The sequence below is a fragment of the Rhamphochromis longiceps genome, linkage group LG19 (genome assembly GCF_057381845.1).
Source record: "Rhamphochromis longiceps isolate RC_006_pf linkage group LG19, R_longiceps_female_GT1.1, whole genome shotgun sequence".
NCBI lineage: Eukaryota > Metazoa > Chordata > Actinopteri > Cichliformes > Cichlidae > Rhamphochromis > Rhamphochromis longiceps.
The window spans coordinates 3104029-3130524 of NC_140575.1; the positions used below are offsets into that span (position 1 = coordinate 3104029).

General features: G+C 40.3%; 2 protein-coding genes and 1 long non-coding RNA gene across 5 annotated transcripts in view; 1 reads left to right on the plus strand and 2 right to left on the minus strand.

Annotated features, from left to right (window-relative positions):
* Positions 1–13578, minus strand: part of rrh (retinal pigment epithelium-derived rhodopsin homolog) — a 28915-nt gene extending 15337 nt beyond the window's left edge. Inside the window, exons 1-2 of the mRNA XM_085392437.1 lie at positions 6889–13578; positions 4246–4436 (exon numbers count right to left, since the gene is read on the minus strand). Of these exons, the coding sequence (XP_085248563.1) occupies positions 4246–4436; positions 6889–7000 (303 nt within the window). The 5' untranslated portion in view covers positions 7001–13578. The remainder of the gene's footprint in view (positions 1–4245; positions 4437–6888) is intronic.
* Positions 1–23245, plus strand: part of cox8a (cytochrome c oxidase subunit 8A) — a 28717-nt gene extending 5472 nt beyond the window's left edge. Inside the window, exons 3-4 of one of the 3 annotated variants that reach the window (XR_014908931.1) lie at positions 19610–19952; positions 22891–23245. Coding sequence is in view for 1 of the 3 variants with exons in the window: in XM_085392442.1 (XP_085248568.1) it covers positions 19836–19952; positions 22891–22986 (213 nt within the window). In the remaining 2 variants the exon portion in view is untranslated. Of the gene's footprint in view, positions 1–19609; positions 19953–22890 lie in introns of those variants that run through there. The other 2 variants (XR_014908932.1, XM_085392442.1) reach the window with 2 other exon arrangements.
* Positions 1–26496, minus strand: part of LOC146646011 (uncharacterized) — a 238836-nt gene that overhangs the window by 176929 nt on the left and 35411 nt on the right. The window lies entirely within an intron of this gene.

Below are 26496 nucleotides of genomic sequence, written 5' to 3' on the forward strand. Positions count from 1 at the left end.
TCTGCTCTAAAAGAACGTACGTACCTGGGCCCGCCTACTATCCTTGGTAAGGTAAAATGATTGGCTAGAATCCAAAGTGTGTGACATCTCAGGAAATAAAGCACCGAAATGTGCGCTGCTTTTCGGTCTGGTTACTACCGTTTATGTCAGAACCGGTGCCATAATGGCACCGGACACCGGTACCCATCCCTAGTCATGATCTCCTTCTTGGTGTGTGTCACATTTGTTCAGGGCGTCCAGTGTTTGGATGCATAAGTATCTGTCCATTTTGGATTTAATTATTTGTACTTTCCAGCAATAAAGTTAAGTTCAGTCCAACCTGAGAGGCCTGCATTTGGGTCCTAACCTGCCTGCCACACACTGCGTTTCATGACAGTGAGATTGTGGAACACATTTTATAACTTTAAAAGACATTATGTAACAAAGAGGCTATTTCAGATTTTATCTTATAAACAGTGTTGGGAAGGTTACTTTTAAAATGTATTCCACTACAGATTACAGATTACATGCCCCAAAATGTATTTTGTAATGTATTCTGTTACATTACCAAATGAGAGTAACATGTAGGGCTGCCAAGATTAGTCGACTAGTCACGATTACGTCGACGACTAATTTAATAGTCAACACGTCGTTTGAAGCTTTGTAAGCTCACAAAAGACGCAGGAATAAGTAGCAGGATTTAAGAGTGTAATAACGGACTGAAACAGAAGATGGCAGCACTGCATGTACAAGGATGCCAGCTGCCGTTAAACCCCGAAGAAGAAGCTGTGTCCCAGAATTCATAGCGCAGCCCAGCTCAGTTTCCAACAATGGCGGCAGCTAGTTAGTTTTAACTTTACTCTTATTATTCTTTCTGGGTCACAAAATAAACGTTTAACATATTTTCAGGCGAGAATGTAGCTGTGTAAACCTCAAATATCTGCTCAGTTTATCAGGACACCACATATTTTCAAAAGCGCTCCGACGTTTTCGGAGACGTCTGTTACCCACTAGCTCGATAGCTAGCCGGGGGCTAGGTCACTAGCGCCGTGAGAACACCGGACTCCCCGCAGATCGTTTTCAAACCCACCGCCGTCTTTCGCTACTCGGGTTAAACATATATGAGTCACTTAGATAACTTAAAAATGTTATTGTTTGGCTTTTTTTTTAGTATTTTATTTGTTCCTGAGTAAATCAGTTTGTCTGAGATTAAAGTTATAGTTTTTACACAGCTGAATAAACATCAAGCAGACAGCTGATTATCAGAAGTGTGAGATGCTCAAGAATTTACTCCGGTGTCCTGTTATATTTTAGATAGCAAGGAGTTTATTAAACTTCACCGAAACAATCTGCAAATTTCATTAAAATTTGATAAACTATCATCTTGTCTTTATTTTTAGTTAGCACAGACCTGAAACACTTACAGCTGTAAGCTAATGATAGTTATATAAGAGCAGATGCTGCTGGTGCAATAAGCTGTACGTTTTACGTCTAATGGATGATGATCTGATTAGTCGACTAATCGCAAAAATAATCGGTGACTAGTCGACTATCAGAATAATCGTTTGTGGCAGCCCTAGTAACATATTCTGAATACTTTGGATTACTTAATCTATTATCATGCTTTTTACAACTACATAAAATGTATTATTGCTGTGTGATTTATTACTATTACTGAAGGTTACTCGCCATACCAACACCAACACCAACTAGATGTTTAAATCTTAATATAAATGAGTAACAGTAGGTGGACATTAGGTAAGGCTGCACTTTTTGCAGCGATCTCGTATAGAAAACTATTCCTCGCGTATATAAAACAGGTCCGCGGCTCCGAACCGTAGTAAAGGGACCTCTGGCTGATACGTCGGGTTCGTGTCGGCTCATAGCTGAAAACTAGCTTTACTTTGTTGTCTGGGTCAACTCTGCTAGCGAGAGACAGAGAGAGGCGTTGAAAGGCTGCTTATTGTTTCGGAGGAAAACACGAACACAGCATACAGTCGAGTCTTAATAGCTTACTTACAGCTGGTCTCGTCAGGCACTCTTTCTTACTTGGCTCTCGGTGAAGGCGGTCGCACTTTTCTCCTCTCCTCCTTCCCCTTATCTTCCCTGCTTAGCCTCTTGTGTCCTTGTCTTGTCTCGCGTGCACTACTTTTCCCTTGAACAGTCTCTCACTGTCGTTCTCTAAAACCTAACAGAGAATTATGGATTTGATCAACTGGTCTCTGAATGCTATTGACACCCTTTTCTCAACGAGAAGTCTGGGCTCGGGAGAGCCCGAGTGCCCTGGAGGGACTTTCCCTGCCGGATACACGATGGATGGGTGGCAGACCTGGAGGATCTTGTGCCTGGCGGGACTGTCTATCGAGGACGCTGAGGATATTTACCTATTCGGAACCATGATAACAGGGTTCTTGCTGATCGGAGCTGGCTTGGCCCTGACTTATCGGAGAAATAAGAGAGCGGAACCAGCTGTTCACACCCCCCCCTAAGCTGACCGCTGGAATTGAAGCGATGGGACGAGGCGCGGCCTCCCACACCGAACGCAGCATGGTTAACACCTTGGAGACGCTTACAGCTGCCGTGAAGACTCAGACTAACACCATTGAGCGTATGATGGGATACATCAGAGAGGGGCCTGCTCACAATAACACCCTTGAGCGAAAGTTGGATAACATCGCAGAACGGCTCACTGCAGCTGTGGGGTCTCGGAACCAAAAGAATGACAACACCACGGAACAGAAGCTTGATACCATCATGGGGAGGCTCGCAGCGCTCCAACGGGAAATCGAGGCCCCAGTGTCGGAGTGCTAAATTCGCTACTCGCATAAAGGAGAAATCAACAATATTCTACATTTGGACACCACGGCGCCAGCTGCCCAGGCCCAAGGCTGGAGCCCACCAAAACAACTCCCCGATAACGACTGTGTGATGACTATTCTTCCCATCCCATGAAGGACACCTGGATTGGCTGGAGGACTGTTTACTTAGCCTGATAGGCCGAAGGACACTGTCTCAGCTGAACTATGGACACGCACACACACACACTTACACTGATAAGCACGCACTCGTCCCCCTCCCTTCCAAACGCCTTCGATGCTTGTTCCTGCGGGGGAAGGCAGCGGGTCTGTGTGCCGCGCTGAAATGATAGCATGGTGCAGGACGACTGATGTGTTCCTTCGAATCACCCCCCACCCCCCTATCCATCCCCTGTGGCTTGTCATGTGCTCTGATGTTGTGATGTGGACATAAATGTGCTCTCTGTGCAGAGGAGTTTTTTTTGTTTCCTGTTCTCATGCTGTCCTCCCATAGGTTGCCCAGCGTGTGAAGAGGTCTCTTTTTTTCCTCTTGTACTTTTCCCAATGTTGTGTAATTTTTTCGGTGTTATTCTCCTAACGCTGCCGATCTCCGACTGTATTCCCTTGTGTTGTCTTGTTGTTGTGTGTGTAAGTCGGGGGGGGGGGGGGGGTCCTATTCCTCTGTGGGGCAACCTGCATATGGCCAATAAAGCATTCATTCATTCATTCATTCATTCTTGGCTGCAGTGGTTATTATTATATTTACATGCTTCCAGCTCCTGTTTCTGCTCGGTGATAGCTCCTACTTTTCCTTTTTCTCCCTCCTCGCTCACAGACACATAACGGGTACAGCAGTCCATTCTCCCTGCAGCACGGACTACAGGCTACATTCTTTAGGGCGATGCCTGTAACACTCTGCCTATTGCATCATATTAAATCATTTTTTGAATATTAATTTTTAAAAATATTTCTTCACGTAATTATGCGGACCTCAAATAGAGGTGACATGGGTTGCGAGATTGAGACAGGCATTAGAGCCTCTTATTGTGTGTTTTGTTTTCCACCGGCACCGAATTAGCAAAAATCGAGAGGGCATAGGCCAATATATGAAACAGGAAAAGACTGCCATGTAATCCATTTACTTCAACAAAGTAACTGTATTCTGAATACCACCTTTTAAACGGTAACTGTAACGGAATACAGTTACTCATATTTTGTATTTTAAATACGTAACAGCGGTACATGTACTCCGTTACTCCCCAACACTGCTCATAAATACTCTCCACATATTGACACAGACATGGGTAAAAACTGCCTAGTTTATTTGCGACTGGGTTCACTAACAATGTTAACAAGTGCTAGATTTTTCTATAGCTGCAGTTGGTTGAACATAACCTAAACAACAAACAGCATAAAATGACAAAACTAGATGTGCATGTAGTGGAATTAGAGGCAGTCGTATTCTACACACCTGACAACCAGCATAGCCAAATTTCCAGCTGCCGTGGATGTCTGAAGCAGCGGACATGGGATAGCCAATACCAGCCACTCCAATGTCAGTAAAAGCCAAGTTGATTATTATGAAGTTGGTAGGTGTGCGAAGTTCCTTAAATTTTACAAACATCAATAGCACCACAATGTTGCTCGCTAAACTGATGACACCTGAGAAATGAAAAGAAAGACAGTGTTACAGTGTGAAAGTCAAACATGAAGTTTAAGATTAAGATACCCTATTTGTCACTGTAGTAGGATACAACGAAAATTTATTTGTTGGCTCTCTATTAAACAATGGCAAGGGATAAAAGGAGCTTTTAAAAAAGACAGAAATACAAACAAGAGCACTCAGAGAGTGCAACCCCCCAAGATTTAATACGAGATTTAATATCTTCATCCAAATAAAAGTCGACTGAGGAGAAAGTAAATAAAAGTGCTTTAGGTTCCAGTTGCTTTGTCTAAAGCTAAAAAGGATACTGTAACGTATTTAAATATGTCAACATAGGCAGTGTCAGACTGTATTCTCTGGGGCCTTAGATTCGATAAAACATAGCAAACTCATGTAGCATGTTTTCCAGCTGAAAGAAATTGTAGCAGAATTCTAATATTTATGAATATAAATGACGAAATAAATAGCATAATAGCAAATATTACTATATTTAATATTTTTAAAAATCCAACATACACCAGGCCTCTCCTGTTTGGGGCTCCAGGTTGGTCGTCAAATAGTCAGTTTTGCTTAGGCTGGTTTGTAAATGAGGGAAGTGGCCCTGAAGAAGCTTAAAGTCTTCGTCTTTTAGGAAATAAAGTCTCATATCATTCAAGAATGATAGAAATTATCCACATATCTCACTTATCTTAACTGCACTACTGTATAGCTCTGTGTAAATAATCATTCTGTACATTCGATAATCTTTAATCCTACAACTGTTTACAACTTGCACAGTTCCCATTTCTGTATAGCTGTATATCTCAGTTTTCTGTAAAGTTATTTATTTCACATTTATATCCTGTTCATAGCCTGTACATAGCTTGTACTCACTACAGCCTGTACATACTTATAGTTATAGAATATTCACAACATACTTCATACCGTGTACATTATAACATACCATAATAGACCCACTTCTTTAATATACTTACATATCTATATTATTGCTAATATATATTGTAATATATCTATATCACTAAAGCACTTCTGGATGGATGCAAACTGCATTTCGTTGCCCTGTACCTGTGCATGTGCAATGACAGTAAAGTTGAATTCTATTCTATTCTATTGTAAGAATGTAATCAAACTGTTTCTCGGTCAACTCAAGCCTAACATTAGTTGGACTAATGTTGGTTAATATTGAGCTGCCAGTTTATTGTCAGCTGTCTGGAGCCCAGAGGGGTCACATGTCTAATCTGCTGACAATAAGTAACTGGAACAGTGCTGTAAATAAATAATCGTGTTTATGCACGCGTGATAGAGCCCAGACTTTAGTTTAGGAGATGATTAGTCATTATTATACATAGCATACTATTTCAAAAGGCTTTTTGTAGTCCATGTTCACAACAGTGTAGTTTTAAACTTATGGGATAATGTCATATTAATAGATGGCCTACTATAAGTGCAGTCCTTTTTTTATGGAGGTCAAGAAAAATCATCTATCAGTGTGGACAGGACTCATATAGCAGCGCTTTTCTAGACTGTCTGAGCACTTTACAACAACTTGCCTCGTTCACACAAGCACTTTTTTCTGTGCTCTTTCTAACATTCACGCTGTTCATTACATTCAAACTGTAATGGGTTTTTAAAGAGCAACTTGAGGTTAGTATCTTGCCCAAGGATACAACAGACTGGAGCAGACAGGGGGTCAAACCACCAACCTTTCAATTAGCAGGTGACATGCAAGGTATTTTTTTGACCATTCATCTGCAACCTAGCATAAAACGGAGCATTGTGCCAACATCCTATAACCTAGTATAGACTCTTATTTCGAAAATGAACCCAATATGGACTGGAGATGGTATGTGCATTAGCATCAGGGAGAAAGACAAAGATAGAATTAACTTTTGACTACAAGTCTTTGTTGATTTCACTTAAAACCTATAGTTTGATCTGTCCTGCAAATAGCAAATACAAAACAGACATACATGACACCCAGGAGGTTGGCATGATTCTAATCACCTAGGTGGCTGCTGCTAAGTGGTTACAATAGTGATTATCTCCAGTCATACGCTGAAGAATAAACACGACCAACACTCACAAGAATTTCTCTTTAAGCTTGTAAGGAGATGACCTTCCATAAAATAACATACATCAATCAAATTAAAATGTAAAAATTATATGAAAATAAGAACTAGCTGGTTAAAACTCAATAAATGCTGATATCCAAGTTTTGTCAAGAAACCACATTGCTTCGCTGGGCTTGGTTGGATGAATCCTATGACATCTCACTGGTAAAGAAAGAATATCAAAGACACATTTAGGATTTAACCATTAAAATTCAAATGATTATAACAGACTATTATCCCTCTTAACCACACAATGACTGCATTTACACAACTGCAAAACTGAAGAACATAACGCAGAGCAAACATGGCAAAACACAGCATAAGGGTTGTTTGTTGTTACCTGCAGTGATGAGATATCCAGCCACAATGTTATGCTCCAGTTGGGTAAATGCACTCTTCCCCCCATAAGGTGCATCTTCATTTGAAATATTAACCCCAGAGTCCATCCCCATTTAGTGACCTTCTAGATAAAAACAAACAAACAAAAAATACCCGATTAAGGTAAAAACTAAAAAACTTAAAAATGATGGTGATCCTTAAAATTTAAACTGAAGAAAATTAGAAGAAGAATGCAGGCAGGGAGTTTTGTAAAATGCTGTCCTAACTAAAATCTGTATGATGCTATTGTGGAGAAGTGGTGGGTAAACCGTGAGGACTAGGGTTTATGGGATTATTGCATTCCACTGCTCCTCTGTCCCTGTTAGCAGGCGGCAATCTGCACGTAACATTGGTAACAAAGCTCTGTAAGAGAGGATTACCGCTCACATGGAGTGGCTGGCAAGTTATGTCGTCAATGAGCTTTGTCATTACAACACAGAATCGAAGACTGAAATACCTCAAACGGATGACTGGTCGTTTCACAGAGAATGCGTACAGTAGGAACAATAAAGTCTCGTTCAGTCTGGATTACATGTGCCTATGGGTCCACAAAGGCACATTGTGTGGCAACGTTTAGTTAATCAACTGTAACAGAAAGAGCCTTCAGGAAACTCCCATCAAACCATGAGGCCCTGTTTTGTAGAAGGAGTTTTCAATCAAATTATCCAAAAAATATTCAAACAGTAGTGGTGTTAAACACTGTTTTCATTTGGAGTGAGAGATCAGAAGACTTGTTGCTTTGAAGCAGGGACTCTATGTAGACAAAAGCCCTGTTTCTCTGTTCCATTGGTTGAAGCTATTGTTCCAGACACCGCTTTTAATTGGTGTTTTATTCTTTCAGTCCCAAAGATTTCCATTTTGTTGGGGTCCCTGAAGAAGTACCAGTGCAGGTCATTTACCTCCTTCTGTATGCCATACCATGGACCACTGAATGGGAGCATTTCTAAATCTGATGCACATATGCAGCAATCACAAACCTCAGAGAGTAACACAAGTTTGAACTGAACAGCCAATAATTTTTATGCTAAACACACAATATCAACCAAAAATCCAGAATAAACACATTATACAAAAGCTACGATATGCTTGTGATTCACTGAAATAAGTATTTGATCCTCTAATATCCATCTACAATTCTGGGTCAACAGATTGGTTCTTAAATAGCATTTTTCCTACACCACCTGAGCACTCAATGTGCTTCATGCAACACGCTTTCTATGTGCTATTCAAACCCTGATTCATTTATCAGAGAACAACCTCGGGTTAGTATTTTGTCCAAGGATATTTGGCAGGAGACTGGAGCAGCCAGGGATCTCCAAGCTTACAGTTTGTAATGACCTGCACTACCTCCTGAGCTACAGCCACCCTGAGCTTACAGCACCTGGTGTTTCTAGGTGGAAAAAACACAAAGAAGGGAATAAGATCAGGGGCATTATCTCAGAAGCTCAGAAAATAGTGATCGATCAGCTTATGCATGCACAAAGTCAGCTAATAACTCTCCTAGCGTGGCTGAAAGGAGTGACTCTGACAACACAGATGAACTGTTGTCTGACTTGGTGAGGGTCGGGTTGTTGTCAGACAGGAAACTCTCCAACTGGAGAAAGTTGAAGCATCGCCTGTCCTGACCTCGAGTTTGAAAAACTCCAGTTTCTTCGACATTGTATTGATTTGGTCCTGCACATCAAAAACACTGATGGAGAGTCCCTGTAGTCCCAAATTCAGCTCATTTAAACAAGAAATGTTCAACGAGTATTCCAGCTGATTGAGCCACACAGTGTCTTCAAAAACACCTGGACCTCTCTGTGAAATTCAAAAAGCCTAGAAAGTTTCTCCCCTCTTTAAAGCCATCATACTTCAGTATGGAGCAGAAGCTGGACATGTTTGCTGGCCATCTTATTACAGAGCTCATGGAATAGGAAAGGCCAACCTGGTCTTTATGAAGTTTACAATTTTTACAACTGAGTCTATTACACACTTAAGTTCTTTAGGCATCTTTTTCACCACCAGGACTCAATGGATACTGCAGGGAGTCCAGCTGGCAAATTTAAACTACTGACCTGGATAAAATTAGTACCCATATGATAATTTTCTCCTAATGTTTGTAGGAATGTTAGGGAGAATGTCTGGCTTTAATTTTATGACACAGTCCAGAATTGTTATTGTTATTGTAAACAAAAATACACTCCAAAAAACTAGAGGAAGAAAAAGGAAGGAAACATTGTCCTCTGTGATATACAGCATGAGATCTGAATGAGTGTCAGAGATATGGAACGCCAGAGAAACCTGTCGTTTATGAAAAACTGAAAGTTTTACTTGCATTTGGGGAGCATATATAGTGGCTGTGAAAACAAATGTCATGGTTGCATGACCAAATAACTAGATTTGACTTAAAAGCAGAACCAGGTGAGACACGGTTTCACAGTTTTTATTATGCTCAAACAGGGGAAGGTTAGTAATGGTGTTGGCAGCAGGGGATGAGCAGGCAGGTGAGAAGATGAAGGTAAGGGATCCAGGTAGGTTACAAGGGAGAGCCAGCGATTATTGGAGAATCTTCAACCAGCTGGAAGGAGACTGAAGATAAAGAAAAACCATGTAAAAGTAGGAATGTAGGAAAAATATGGTTTGGCCTGTTACCAGTAGAAAGAGGCTGCTCCTTTTATGAAGCACTGAGTGGCATCGATGAAGGAAATGGCAATGATGTGTATCCAGCTGAAGAGGGGAGGGATAGTGCCTGCATAATGATCAGTGTGGAGAAGAGAAAGACTGGCCTTGTCAAAGATTCAGCACACTCGTCCTAGCGTCATATCAACGTGATCAAAAAATGCAGCCTTCATATACACACTGGAGGGTATGGCAGTTGAGGATGAGGATTTGGGTTACATTGATGAAATACAACATGAGATCCACCTCAGTGATGATAACTATGTAACACAACAACACAGAATAATCCCACACACACAGGGCTGAACACAAAATTGGACCTGGCAATTTTGGTCCAGGTAACCCATCATGATCGCTGAAATTTTTTTTTTAACTAATTAAAAATAAATAAATATACTTCACTTTGTTTTAATTATTGATATGGTAACTTTTGTTTGCTTGTTTTTATCAGCTTGGTACAGTTGCTGTAGTTCTTAGTGTCACTGCACTGCAGCATGTGACAATTAAGTGGCTCATGGTCAATAAAGCCATTTATTCTGCTTGAATCTCTCCCTTCCTGATAACGACCCTCCATCTGTTTTCTTACCATGTCAGTTTCACCTCCCTCTGTCTCTTCCTCACTCTGTTGTTGAGACTGTGCTCGCTCCTCTCTACGGTGTCACAGCCTCCTGTGGCTGCAAAGACTTATTACTGGCTTTCTGTTTTTGCTTTATAAGATCATGTTTATGTGGAAAAGCTGCTCAGTTGCACCTGCATGCCATGAGTCTGTCTCATCTCTAAGTGCTTGGAGCCCAGCAACTCAATCTGGTTTAAAACCTATGATGCTACTGTATAAACAAGCAAAGAAAAACCAATGAAGTGACAACACTGCAAAATACTGGAGGAACACAATGTAAATGGCTTGAATTTGTATAGCGCTTTACTCAGTCACTAAGGACACCAAAGCGCTTTACACTACATTCAGTCATTCACACACTGGTGATGGCAGCTACATTGTAGCCACAGCTGCCCTGGGGCGCACTGACAGAGGCGAGGCTGCCGGACACTGGTGCCAGCGGGCCCTCTGACCACCACCAGTAGGCAAACATGGGGTTAGTATCTTGCCCAAGGATATTTGACATGCAGCCAGGAGGCAGCCTGGGATCGAACCACCGACCTTCTGATTAGTGGCTGACCTGCTCAGCCACCTGAGCTACAGCCACCACAATGTCTTAATCTGTGATCATTTTTTGGATTTCTCTTTTTTTTTTTGCCTGTCCCATTTGGTTCTTTAGCCGTCAGAATTGTTGTCCGAAGACCAACAAGGATACCCAATGGATTTACTTTGCCAAATGGATCATTATTGCATAGAGCCTGTTCTACATCTAGCCAAGGTTCATCTAAGAGGGTACATTTTAACCATCCTGAGATTTACTGAAGCCTGTTGGCCAAGAAATATTGTTGAAAATTAGGCAGATCTAATCCTCCTTTATCCTTGGTTCTTTGAAGCGTTTTTAAGCTGATACACGGGGGTTTATCTTTCCAAAGGAATTTAGAAATATACGAATCCAGAGATCTGAACCAATCTTGTGATGGTTTGTTCGGGATCATTAAAAATAAATAATTTATTTTTGGCAAGATCATCATTTTTATAGTGGCGACCCTTCCCATGAGTGATATGGGTAAAGATTTCCATCTAGTCAGATCGCCTTCTACTTTCTTTAGAAGTGGGATGTGGTTTCAAATCAAATCAAATCTCTTTTATTGTCACATCACATGTGCAGGTACATTGGTACAGCACATGTGAGTGAAATTCTTGTGTGCGAGCTTCACAAGCAACAGAGTTGTGCAAAATACAATAATGTAAACAAGCAAAATACAAGAATGGCTACATCTGAAACTAATAAATATATGTACAATATATAATAGTATATGCAACAAAAAAAAAATTTTTTTTGGATGTGTATACTAAATGTTTTTCTACGTGTGTGTGTGTGTGTGTGTGTGTGTGTGTGTGTATACACATATTTTACAAATTAAATAGAGTCAACAATAAATAAAATATATAAAAATATACAGAGTTGAGACATGTGCAGAACAAGTGGCATTACTGTACAGTATGGAGTGCATAATGTTGAAGTTCCAGTAGTGAAGCTGAGGTGTCTATGAAGTGTTCATCAGTCTGATGGCCTGATGGAAGAAGCTGTCTCTCAGTCTGCTGGTACGGGACCGGATGCTGCAGAACCTCCTTCCTGATGGAAGCAGTCTGAACAGTTTATGGCTGGGGTGACTGGAGTCCTTGATGATCCTCCCCGCTTTCCTCAGGCAGCGCTTCCTGTAGATGTCTTGGAGGGAGGGAAGCTCACCTCCAATTATCCGTTCAGAGCACCGCACTACTCGCTGGAGAGCTTTGCGGTTGTAGGCGGTGCTGTTGCCATACCAGGTGGTGATGCATCCAGTGAGGATGCTCTCAATGGCACAGTGATAGAAGGTCCTGAGGATGCGGGGGCTCATGCCGAATCTTTTCAGTCTCCTGAGAAAGAAGAGGCGCTGCTGCGCCTTCTTCACTGTTTTGTTTGTGTGTACTGACCACGTAAGATCCTCAGCCAGATGTACGCCAAGGAACCGGAAGCTGCTCACTCTCTCCACAGCAGCGCCGTTGATGGTGATGGGGGTGTGTACTTCTCTGCACCTCCGGAAGTCCACTATCAACTCCTTTGTCTTTGCGACGTTGAGGGTGAGATGGTTGTCTTGACACCAGTGGGTCAGGGCGCTGACCTCCTCCCTGTAAGCTGTCTCATCACCGTTGGTGATAAGACCCACCACTGTAGTGTCGTCTGCAAACTTCACAATGATGTTGGAGCTGTTAGTGGCTGTGCAGTCGTAGGTGTTTAATTTAGTTAAGTCTGAAAGCTTAGGAGAAACATTAATACCTAAATATTTAATATTTCCAGATTGTAGTGGGGCAGAAGAAGAATTATGGAAGGAGCAGTTAATTGGAAGAACTGTAGATTTTGACCAGTTAATTGAATAATCTGAAACTCTTGAAAACCAGTTTATTAAAGTAATTACCTCAGAAAGGTTGGTTTGTGAGTTTGGGAGAAAAAGCAACACATCATCTGCATAGAGACTGATTTTATGTTCTATGTTCTTACATTTTATGCCCTTAATTGTTGTAGCCTGTAAATTCTGCTGCTAGTGGTTTGATAAAAATTGCAAACAGTGAAGGGGAGAGTGGGCATCCCTGTCTGGTGCCCCTCAGGAGACAGAAGCTGGAGGATGTTTGGTTATTTGTTCTGATACGAGCTGTTGGGGAATTGTATAATATTCTTAGCCAGTTTATGAAAGAGTTTCCAAAACCAAATTTGTGTAAAGTTGCAATTAAAAATTTCCAGTTAACTCTGTCAAATGCTTTTTCTGCATCTAGAGACAATATTGTGGTTTCAGTGTTTTTACTGTATGAGTAGTCTATTAAATTAAGTAATCTATGTGCGTTTGCTGATGAGTGTGTGGATTTCTCTTTTTCGAAACTGACTTTTAAATGCATCGAGGGTCTTGTCGCAGAGTTAGTACACAGAATGATTCTCAAAGCCAGCAGCACAGGCGGTGTAACCAGAGGTGTAGCTCATGGTGATATCAAAATACAAAACATCATTTGGTCAATCCTCGTTCTCATTCAAAGGTCCTCAGATTTGAACAGTTTACAGTCTGCAATAAAAATGTTAACAGATGCTGGAGAGCTGCGTGTGTGTGCATGCGCGTGTGCGTGCGTGTGTGTGCGCGTGTGCATGCATGTGTGTGCATACATGCGTGTGTGTGTGTGTGTGCGCGTGTGCATGCGTGTGTGTGTGTGAGAAGCACAATGTAACCTCCATTTGGTCTGGTGCAGTGAATATACCAGGATGCTGTTTGGTATCTGTGATGGACCTGCCACATATCAAATACTGTTGCAGGTGATTATCGGTGATCTCATTTTTCAGATCGTTCTTGTGAACCTGGATAACATTTAGTTTTTTTCAGGGACCTTTGAGCAACACTGAGAGAGGCTTGAGACTGTGTTTAAGCGACTGGCAGAATCTGGTTTCAAGGTAAAGTGTGTGGACACAACTATACAAGGTCTGCTGTTAAAAAGTGGAGGGTCCCAGGCTCTGTTAGAGACTCATTTTTAGGGTTCTGCAGCAATTAGAGGAGATTCATTCTGGGGATCTCACAGATTGCTGTTCCACTTTATGACTTTTTAACAGAAGTACAGGTGCCAAGCAAACAGGAAGACCTGGTCCACACTTAGCTGCTGTGTGGCCTCCTGAGTGTGATTTAGCTTTTGAGCAGCTGAACGACAAACTTAATTCTGCTCCCATTTTGGGTTTTGCCAGTTTCACTCAACCCTTCATAGTAAAGACAGATGCTTGTCAACATGGTTACAGCCTGTATTGTGTAAGCAGCAGGGTCACACCAAGCGGGTCATAGCTTATGCTAGCCGCAGGCTACACCAGGCTGAGAAAAATGACCACAACTACAGTAGCACAAAGTTTGAATTGCTTGCTTTAAAATGTGAAGAACCGTTCAGAGATTATTTGGGGATCAAAGTTCCTTGTGTTAACGGATAATAATCCTCTTTGCCACCTCAAAACAGCCAAGTTGGGTACAAAAAAGCAGAGGTGGGTAGTGCAACTATCAGTTTTTGATTTTAAGTAGAAAGCTTGAGCTTGATTTGATTTAAAAAAAAATGGTATTATGTGTGCTGTAATTGTTAAACACAGAGTCATAATTTACATGTGATTTCGCTGACAGTTAATTGTGTTTAATTCTTTTTCAACTGCTTAAATTTTGCAATCTTTGGACATCTTCGTGGACAAAAAATCTGTGCACATAATCTGTCATGAAATCCTCATAAAGCTATACATTTTTTCTGCTTTGTTGTTCAGAAATCACTTGATTAACTTGAGCCATTGTCAAAATGACCAAACGTTTTCAGGATTTTAACCCATTAAATCCCAGTTTAAACATTTGAAGGACTGCACAATTTCTTTACAAAAAAACCACAAAACATGAATTATTATCTATATAATCACCCCCAATGCCCCACCCTCTACTGTTTATTATAGAGAAAATAATTCCTTTTTGTGAATTTTATTAAAATAATTAATTGATAATTCCAATTTTTAAACTGGCATTTAAAGGGTTTACATGTAGAAAAGCGCTATATAGCGCTATATAAGACGCAGCCCATTTACCATATCTGGAGGATAGCGGCGGTTAGAACTGGGCAGGTCCTCTCATCCATTGGCTCCCATCTAAGCTCTGCACTGCCTACTGGATCGGAGCCTGGACTTCTTAACCAGAGCAAGACTCTGTAGTGGGATTCTGAGTCCACAGATCGATAAACTAAGGTCCAAACTGATTGGGGAAACAAGTTATCAGGCAACAGTTTAACAAGACAATGTATATGTCTTTTAACTGCTGGGGTTAGTGATGGGTATCTGCCGAGCAGCATACTAATAAACCTGGTTACAGCAGGATGATTATGTTAGTAAATGAATCAAACATTTATAGTAACAGTCATACGAACTAATATTATATTATTATTAGATGATGATGATGATGATTATACCTATTTCTACTTTCATGAAGATTACGGGGGTTGTAAGTTATATCAAATGAATGATATATAACACATTTATGAAGTTTTTTTTGTAATAGCTCCACCCACTGCCCCAGATCTGAAATGTCACATATGCGTCACATTGGGCATACAAGGTACATTTGTTCTATATTTAGAAAGTAATTCTGTATACACTTTCTTGCTTTTAAAAACAGAATTTCCTTTTTATTTTCAAATTCTTAACATGGATAATGATGGTAACACTTCTTGGTTTACTTCAACAAGCTTCTTGGAAAAAAAAATTAAATAAATCAGCCCAATGTTGGAGGTACAATTGAAAATGTCACTGAAAAAACATTAACATTAGAGAGGTGTAATGAACTAAAAACATGAGCATATAAAAACATTGTGCCAAAATAGAAAAGAATGTTACATAAAGTCAATAACTTGCTCAAATGGCTTTTTTTCATTGCAGTTGTTAGAAGTTTACCTTTGGTAATGGTAACTTTTGAAGCAATTTCTTTCCTCTGTGAAACAAAGACGTGCATCACATTTTTCACAGAGGGTGGTAGTTGCATTCACCTTGCAATTTTTGCACCGACCTCGCTTTTCACATTTTACAGGCCAATGTGCAACCTCATCAGTCCGGACATCCTCTGGAACTCCAACACGAACTCTCTTGGGTGGTGGAGATGGTGATGAGATGTTCTGTGATGGGCGCCCCCTGTGTGATTTCCAAAGGATCAGGCTTGTGGCAACTTCTGCCTGGAAGCTTCTTTGTTTCAGTGGCTTTTGGACACCAAGTAGCTTGCAGTCACAACGGTAAATCAACCATGCGTTGACAACACCAAGCATGATGGCTTGCCAGAACAGGTAGAGATACCACCTCCGTGACTTCATGTGGTACTTGTACCTTGCAATGCAGGCGTCAAGCAGGTCAATACCCCCCATGAATGTGTTGTACTCCTTCACAATGTGTGGCCTTTTAACCTCAACAAATGCCTTGCCCGATTTGCTCCAGCGACGGACTGTATCTTGAGGCTCAGTTGCACAATCCGATTATTAAGTGATGACGTGACGAATCCTACTTCCGGGCCTAAAGTAGTCTGTGTTTAATATGGCTTTTGTGTTGTTAACATGTTTAATGTTTTGCATTTTCTTCTATTTAATCTCAAAAAGCTCCTAAAACAGTCAGTGATCACTGTTGACCTCCCTCGGCTTTTATTACCGCTAATCATTTATTTAAGCTCAGTTTTTAAAACCTTAGGATGTAACTACAGCCCAGCCCATGCAGCAGTATATGAATGACTAACCTCGTATTGTGGATGGATTATCTCAGTTGTTCTCCTGGCTGAAGTTTGGTCCTTTTACAGCATCCTGCCATGCGATTACATTTGTTCCTGACCACCGAGAACACTCACGTTAACTTTTATCGAGTGGAAAAAAAGTTAGCTTGTTTATATTATGCTAACATAGCTGTGTCGCTAGCGGTCACGTAGCACATCATTATATAGCAGCTAGCCCAACTTCAGTAACCCTACAAACGTCACTGCTGTTTAGTTTTCTGTCTTCATTTATGTTGGAAGTGATAACAGAGCTGTACGTTTTAATTTGTTTCCAAAACCTCGCAGTCAGGACATGCTATATTGTATTTAGATAGAAGCTAGCGAGCTAACTTCCTGCTAACTTCTAACTCCGTTAAATGTCATAAATTCCGTTTTCATGGATGCCTGGATGTTAAACGTCATAGTTACACCTGGTAGAGCAGAACGCTGATCATTTTATTAAAGATGAAAGACTTAAGACAGTGTTTTAACTCTCAGTAATGCCATAGTGATCGTTTGATATATGGACCTGCAGCGGAGTTTAGACCCAGACACGGCTAGTGACGTCAGACTGAACAATCGGATAGGATGAGATGAGGGTAACAGATTTGTTGTCATACCACTTCACAATAACCATGCTCTCCTCCTTATTCACCCTGGCATCAACAGATCCTCTGCCTCTCTGGGCAAGACTTTTTTCATCTTCAAGCTGATAACCTGCTATGCGATTTCCACGAAGTGTTCCTACAAAGTAGATCTGTCGTTGAAGAAGTGTGAGCACAAGTGGGGCTGAGGAGAAGAAGTTATCAGCAAAAACTTTGTAGTTTTGCTCAGCTGGCAGAGTTTCACACAACTTCACCACAACATCTCCTCCAATCCCAAGTAAAGTCTTCTTCCCAGTACCACCTTGATAAACAACAAAATCATGGAGCATACCAGAGGATGAGCACCAGGCCCAGATTTTCAACCCCCAGGGTTGGGGCTTTCCCTTCACATACTGCCTTATTGGGCTGTGTGTCCCCTTGAAGGGTACCATTTGCTCATCAACAGAGTGAATCACTGGATTCACCTGATTCATCACTCTCCACGTCTTTGTGGGGGATGTAATTAGGGTCTTCAGAATCTTCATCTGAGCTACTTTCACATCCCTCATACTCACTGTCCTCTGCAGTGATAAACTCCAGCGGATCTTGAACACTATATTTTTTCTTTTTATCCATTCTACAAAAGACTGAAAATGACAAAAAATTGGGGGTAACTGAAAAACGCCTCAACAAAGCTAAAGTAAAGTTCCATCACAAATTTAGGTATTTTAATAAATTAGTTATGCTTGAATTTAGTTAAATATGACTGAGAATTAACAACAAAGAATACATTTACTTAAAATAACTGAATGAGCTAAACTGACTAAGCTAATGATCAGCTTTTGTCTTTTTGTGACAAATATGTCACATCAGTTTTTTAAAGAAAATTTGGAGTTTAATGCCCGATGTGACATATTTGTCACAGCGATATTTAACAAACTGATTCTAGATCAAATTGTTTCAGAAATATTACCAAACTAGGTTACAAGTGACCTATGACATCTTATCTAAAGTTTAGAATTGCTGAATGAGTAAAAGCTTACCTTTGCAAAAAGAATAGAAAGTTTTTAAAATTAGCATAGTGATCTCATTAGCTAACCAGGTGGACCAAGACTTTGAAAATGGTGTCTTGAACACCCAGAGTGCCTCACTTGTCAGATGACTGAACTAGTTTGTGCAGTAGATGTTAAACCATTATAAATAGTTTTTCTCTAAGTGTAAAGGGGCGGTGACACCAGTGTCACTGTGGGTCCTTAAGGGTTAATAACATTATTAATATATTTCATTACTACAGATGTCCTTCTGAAAGTGCAGCAAGCCCCAAAAGTGAAGGGATATAATATGATCCACAAGCATAAACTACGATGTACAGATGTATACAATGATTTGTGCGTAACGTTTGAGGACTAACAAATGCATACACCAATGCAGACACAAATACAAAGCAATCTGACCACACGTAAAACTATTTTACAAATGTGTACATCCAAACCTGATAAAGATTGTGATTATTTACGGAAAATATTATAAAGTTCAGCTTCACAAATCATATTGTCTTTCAAAAACTGTTTTTACATACAAATGTCTAAGACTACATGGAATATTCCTCTCGTTCACTACACAACCTTAGATACGTGTGTGGTCTATGGCTGATATAGACCACATCACATGCCCACATGGGCTTTTGAGACAAATTTCACAGTGCCAGCTTCAAACAGATCCATGTCCACATCCATGTGTAAATACAGAGGAATACAGAAGAAGCCCATATGTCCCAGTTTTATTTGTGACCCCAGCAGATAGCTGACTCTGGATCTGCCAGAGGTTTCTTCCTGTTAAAAGGGAGCTTTTCTTTGTGTTGCCAACTTTTTGTTGTTAGTTTTTATTTGAATGACATATATGCCTTGCAGTTAACAGGTCCGTGAGGCAACTGATGTTGAGAGTTGGCTTTTGAATATAGTCTGCTGTTTAGTTTAGATAGATTGGGATTTGAGGGGCAGATACATTAATCAACTACGATCAGTGTTATATTATGGATCTGTAGTATATGATTCAGCAGCAAACACAAGTCTGTTAAAGTTAAGCTTCCCCATCTTCCCCACAATGCGTTGTGCAGTGTCTTTACCTGACAATATAAAGGCCTGTTAAGTTGTGATTTGGTGCTCTATAAATCACATTTTTTGAGAATGTCTGAATGTCATATGTTTAACCAGATGTTTTGCCAACAGTTCACAATAATTTTTCAGTCATATTTTAATGCCCCCTGTTAACAGTGGTAAGAAATCTCTTTACCTTGATTATATGGTTGGAGTACCCCAAGGATCCTTACTTGAACCACTTTTATTTTCTTTATAATGATTTACCAAATGTTTGTCAGAACATTATGTTAAATTTGGACCACAACATTCAAAATATTAAATGTAAATATTACATTTAAAAAACTGTCACTCTGCTCATGCCTGTTTATTTATCTATTCTTCTGTTATTAATTGTTATTAATATTTTATGAATAGTTTTTTTTTTTTAATTCAGAGATATATGGTCATCACAGCCACTACAAACACATGCTTAATCAAACAGGATGCCGGACATTAAACAGAATATAAGGTGTTCTAAATGAGCTCCAGCTGGTGGCGGTAATGCACCAGTTCAACTGTGTGCCAACGGCCAGTTAACAGCACGAAGAAGAAGACGACGAAGAAGAGCTGCTCTGTTGCCGAGAAGAAACCAACGCATTTCGTAGCCATCATTCGTCAACATGCCTGGAGTTCTAGGAGTGATTGCCCGCCGTGCTGCTCCTGTCCTGAGGGGACACGTCGTGGCTCAGAGAGCCAGCATCTACACTAGACCAGCGAAGGACAAGATCGGCTTCTTTGTAAGTCTGATCTATCGGCGAACTACATTTGACATGTCGCGCTTAAATGTGTTAGCAGCTATGGTTTGTCCTTGGCTGACGAGGTCACTGTCTGTGCAGCGGTCGGAGCTTAATGTATTTTTTGTTCTGACTGTAAGTGGGTTTTTTTTAAATATAATAAACTAATCTGAGTCTCTATAATGTTAGAGACTCCAGGGTGTAACGTTCCCGCGTTACATGGGGGGCTTTGGCGTCGCGCTTTGACGTGCTGTAGGCCGGTCGTGCGCCTCAATTTATGTAACCTTGCGCGGATCTCGTGGGAGGCGCGGCCGGTTTTAAGGTGTCGTTTCTGTCAGTTTAAGCAAGTGTGTAGAAGATCGGAGACTATCATATCGTATAGAGGGAGGTCTTACAACCTCCCTCTATACAAGCTTGAGACTCGTTTTCTTTTCAAGAAACTTTGAAGTAAACTTTCATCTTTTTTAAATCTTTCTGCTCACTCCAACTTGCGACGAGGCTTTTTTTATGTTCGCCGCCGAAAATTATATCAACTGCTGGCCCCAGTATACCCGAAGTAATGGGGCCATTAAGGCCGTTGTAGTAGTCGTTTCACTTATCGCAGCAACCTTGCTATACCTGCCATTAAGGCGCAGGAAACCACTGCAGTATCCTCCTGAACGATAGGTGTCGCTGGACGATCTGATGTGTTAGTGTTGTTCCCTTGTCATCATAAATAATGTTGTTCCAGGTTCAACATTGTAAGTGACCAATCACTTGCAATGTGAAAACAAAAAAAACAAACTCCTTCAAAAAATCTACTTCACTTGCGAGAAGAGAAACCGCCTCTGTAAGGACAATATGTATAATGCTTACCGTTTACTAAAGAAAAGTATCCTGAAATTCAAAGAATTCAAGTTCCTGGATCGGCGGACAGAAGCGGTTTCTATTCTCGCAAGTGAAGGAGATTTTTCAAAGGCACAAAAGGGGGACGTCACAACAATGTGATTGGTCACTTGCAATGTTGAACCTGGAACAACATTTATTATGATGATGAGGATATCAGATCATCCAGGTGTTGCTACCCAGACAATATCGCCACATAAGCACTGATATAGGAGGAGATGAAACCAAGACTTTCAGTGGTTTTTTGCAATGTTTCACAATCTGAAGTTTTCAAACTGCTGAAACATCTTCCTCTGTTCATCTGTATGTCAGAGCTTCTGAGCTGAATTAGCATAAAGCCTCTGGGGTCAAGGGTTTTGACTACTTTTGATTTTACCTTTTATCTTTCACTTTTAAAAACTGTTGACTTTTCCTTGTTTGGTATCATTATTTTCGGTACAACTGCATGTCTGAATTTACCTGCAGGATGCCAGCCCTCGAGGACTGTAGTTGCTCACCCCCGTTTTAGAGTAAAACACATCGATGAAATTTTTTACAGTCAACGACATTGATTATGGCAATGAATCGTTGCAGCCCTAGTGTCTGGTTTCAATCCGATCTTTAAGTCTGACGTTATTAGCTGTTTCTGGGTCCAAACTCCACTTCAGGTCCCAAAGTCAAACGAGCACTGCGGCGTCACTAAGAGTTAAAAACTGTCTAAATTCTTTCATCTGTAATAAAATGATCAGCGTTGCTGCTTTACCAGGTGTAACAATTAAGTTTAACATCGAGGCATCCATGAAAACAGAATTTATTAAATTTATCAGAGTTAGAAGTTAGCAGGAAGTTAGCTCGCTAGTTTCCACCTAAACATGATATAGCATGTTCTGACTGAGAGATTTGAGAGAATTCAAACGTACAGCTCTGCTATCACTTCCAACATAAATGAAGACAGGAGTGATGTTCGCAGGGTTACTGAAGTTTGCTAGCTGGTATATAATGATGTGCTATGTGATCGCTAGCGACACAGCTATGTTAGCATAATATAAATACATTAACACAGTGAAGCTGGAGGATACACGCTATGCTATGAGTGCTATGAGATGCCATGTTGAATTTCTAGCGACCAGTATGAGAATGATAACACCAAATTTAACAAACCTGCTCCCCAATCACACCTCAGAACTTGTAACGCCAATGAGTCACATGACAAAGGGGAGGGAACATGGCTAAATAGGGGCAATTTGGACATTCTCCCTTAGGGGTATACTCACTTTTGTTGCCAGCAATTAAGACATTAATGGCTGTGTGATGAGTAATTTTGAGGGACATCAAATTTACAGTGTTATACAAGCTGTACACTGATTACTTTACATTCTATCAAAGCGCATATCTTCAGTGGTGTCCCATGATAAGATTTAATCAAATATCTACAAAAATGTGAGGAGTGTACTCACTTTTGTGAGATGCTGTACAACTCCATAAGGCCCTAGTCCTTCTCAACTCTGACTGCAGCTATCGATTACTTTAGTGTTTGAGTAATCTATTGGTTATTCCATGGATTAATTGAGTAATGGGATAGGAAATACTTTTTTACTTGTGACGTGAGCAAAGAAAAAGAAAATTCAAATTAGAAAAGAAACAGGTCTTCCAGAATGAACTGCTCATTGGTTTCCATTATAGAAATTGCAGTGTTGAAACATTTAACTGCATACTACATTTGTCAGAAAAACAACTCTTTGAGTGTATGTGCTGCAGTGAAATTACTTTTTTTTTTTTTTTTTTTTTTTTATAAAGAAAATATTTTCCTAAATGCAAAAATATGTAAACATTCAAAGTCAAATAAAATGAGATGTATACAAAATTGAGACATTGGCATGCTACAGGGCTGTGTGTGAAGCATCAATGAATTTGAGGTTTGTTTGTTTTTTCTATAGTTGAATTATTTGAGTTACTCAATGAATTGTTGCAGTACCCCCCCCCCCCCCCCTTAAAAAAAAAAGAAGAAAAAAATCTCTTGTGATAGTGCGGGTTCACAGCTGACAATGTGCCCTCTCTTTCACCTTCTGATGTCCAGGAAACTGCTGTTGGACTGGGTATATTCTCCCTGACCATCCTGGGACCATCGGGGTGGATCCTGGCTCATCTGGAGGACTACAAGAAGAAAGAGTAGCATGGCCATTTTAAGAGTTTACTTGGCATGTTCAGTGTCCGTGTTCAGTGACAGCTTGGGACCATCACATTTATTCTAACTGCAGAGACGCTTATGGAACAAGTTTTACCGTTTAACTCTTCTACCTCTCTGACAGTTCCACTCCACATCCTAAACACAGAGCAACTTCCCCCAAGATTGTCTCTGATGCGTTGAGTTCATGGATATCTGTTGGCATTCCTCACAAGAAGTATGTTACAGAATTAAATTATAAATGACAGTTACTGTTTCTGTGTATTTGTTTGTTTTTGATGAAGGTTTTACATTAACTTAAAAAAAAGGAAAATATATATAAGACTAGTGTATATTTTTACAGGGGCAGTGGTAGGTAGAGTGGTGGCCCCATGATCGGACGGTCGGGGGTTCGATTCCCCTGAACAGCTACCCTGAGGTACCCCTGAGCAAGGTACCGTCCCTACACACTGCTCCCCGGGCGCCCAGTGGCTGCCCACTGCCTCACTGAGTGAATGGGTTAAATGCAGAGAGGGATTTTCCCCACGGGGACCAATAAAGTACACTTTCTTCTTCTTTTGTGAGTGGGATGTTTCCCACCTACTCTGGGGGTAAAAAGAAATCCCGTCACGAAATCTTAAAAAACAAAGGTATAAAGAGTGCTTCAGTTTTACTACACCTTAAACATGAGCAATGACAGGTTTGTGAAAGAACTTTTACCCAACCTTAATTTATCCCAAATACTTGTATAAAAACTCCTTACACTGATCAATTCTATCATGCTGTATAATACTTCATGATTACAGGTTTTATTAGAGTGGAATCTTTTAAGTTTTAGTGGCTTCTAAAGAGAAGTCAACAGATGTTTCCTCGGGTTATTTGAGTTGCAGAACTGATCAGTGGTTAGTCCAAGTTTCACTTTAGCACGAACATGTTTTACCAGGAAAAAACACATTTGCCACTTTAGAAGTCTGCAAGAAGTTTGTTCTGTAACATGGTTATCAGTCAGATGGGATATATAGTTGGGGAAAAGCTTTATTTGATCTCCTGCTGAATTTGTAGGCTTGCTTACTTAAAAAGAAATGAACAGTTGATCATTTTTATAGTTGTGATTTAGTGGAAAGAAAATGTCAACCAAAAATCCAGAAAAACACTCAAAAAGTATCCACTGATTTGTGTATCATCAAATGAAATGACTATTTAATTCCCCAACAACCCCGTCAGAGTTCTGGCTCGCAGTGATGGGCACACAGACCATAATCAGTTACAGATGTTCCTGATCGCGACTAATTATTATGAAGCACACCACTCCACAGAATCAATTTCTTCCATTCCACACGCCTCTGTGTGTCCAACGATGTAATTAATATGCGACACGAAAGCTCCAACCGAGGTGGACGTTGAAGCAAGAAAATACCTGCTGCTCGGTCTGTTGGCCATGTACTGTGAAGTCTTGGATGAAAACCTCCTTTCCTCAGCCAGAAGACTGAAGATGGATCTTCCAGCATGACGATGAATCAAATTATAGTGCCAAGGCAACAAAGGAGAAGCACTTTAAGGTAATGGAGCGGTCAAGCCAGTCTCTGAAACACATAAAGGCTAATATACACCGAGCCCTGCTAGAAATGACACTATGTCAAGCTTAGATTTTTAAAAACATGTTCAGCACCATCTTCTGTCAGTACAGCACGTCACATCATGTGGTTGGTTGTGGTAATAGATTTATGTTGGCAAACTAGTGATAGGATCGATAACTAACAAGACTAAAATCAGTTTAAGGGGATCACATTCGTGGTGCACCTGACTGCAACGGTGAGTTTCATGTTAAGAAAACCAGGATATACTGCCCACTGTCTGTTTAAATGGTACATGTAGCACTTTTGTATTCTCCCAGAGCACTAAAAGTATTTTACACAACATGCCACAGTCACTTTCTTCAGCTTTAAGTGCTTACTATCTAACATTCACACTCTGATGGATGCATCGGAGAGCAACTTGGGGTTAGCATCTTGCCCAAAGATCTTTGGTACACAGACTGGGGGAGCCAGGGATCGAACCGCCAACCTTCTGATCAGTAGATAACCAGCTTGACCTCCTGAGTGGCTGTTAGTTGTTTGGCTAGTTGGACTCAAACAGGAAAATCCAACTGTTAGTTGTAATGTTGGGGTTTGTTAAGCACTTTATAAATGAGGACTGTGTAGAAGAGACGCTTTACACGTGTAGCGTTTCATGTCCTCTTTAACCTTAAAAAAAGCTGTGGAGAGGGAGGAGTTCGCCAAAATGCCTCCTGAGATCTGTGCAAACCTGGTGATCAACAACAAGATCACAAACATCTTACCACTGTTCTCGCTAACAACCTGTCTGCGCCAAGTACTAAGTTATGTTTTGTGATTAAAACACTTAATTCACTCAATGACATATGAATCAGTTTATAACTTGTGTTTTTTGTGAGTGTGTGATTTTTAGTTGATATAATTTCTCTCTCCATTAAAATGAAACTCCCTTCAAAATGAGAGATTCTTCATTAATTAGTGTGTGCTCTGTATGCACTCACATAAAAGAGGGCATTTGATGCACCATTTAACTCTTCAGCACAAAGTGGATTGTGTTCTGAGTACTAACAGACTTTGCTATTAAGCCAAAAGCATAAAAAATAACAGCAAAATGCAACACAGTATCCCAGTATTTGTGTGTGTGTGTGTGTGTACACATATTTTACAAATTAAATAGAGTAAAATATAAAAAATATACAGAGTTGAGACATGTGCAATCCTAAGGTTTGGAGACACACACACACACACACACACACACACACACGTAGAAAAATATTTAGTATACACATCCAGAAACGCATATACTATTATATATTGTACATATATTTATTAGTTTCAGATGTAGCCATTCTTGTATTTTGCTTGTTTACATTATTGTATTTTGCACAACTCTGTTGCTTGTGAAGCTCGCACACAAGAATTTCACTCACATGTGCTGTACCAATGTACCTGCACATGTGATGTGACAATAAAAGTGATTTGATTTGATTTGACCTTTGACTGTACTGTACGTGGTTGTGGACAGATGGCTACAAAATCTCCATGTACACAAACTAACTTTACTGTATCCCATTTATGTAAATCTAAATTTGGTCTCACGTTTTGCGGAAGCCAATGTGCTCAGCCATTCACTCTGCTTGATGTCAGCACTGGATGCTACCATTTAAATGTGAAATCAATTAGTGCAGAGGTGTCAAACTCAAATACACAGTGGGCCAAAATTCAAAACTGGAACAAGGTCGCGGGCTAAAGTTAATATTTATTGAAAAAAAAATCTTCCTCCAGATATAAGAATGAATCTTTTCTTATGGACTCAAACAAGTTTTGCTGAAAAACTGAATATGGAACAAGCAAAGCTTAATACTAAACAATATATATATTAGCTGTATAATACCAGTAGGCCAGCTCTAATAATAATTTGGTATGGCTTCGCGGGCCAAATGTAACTAGGCTGCGGGCCAAATTT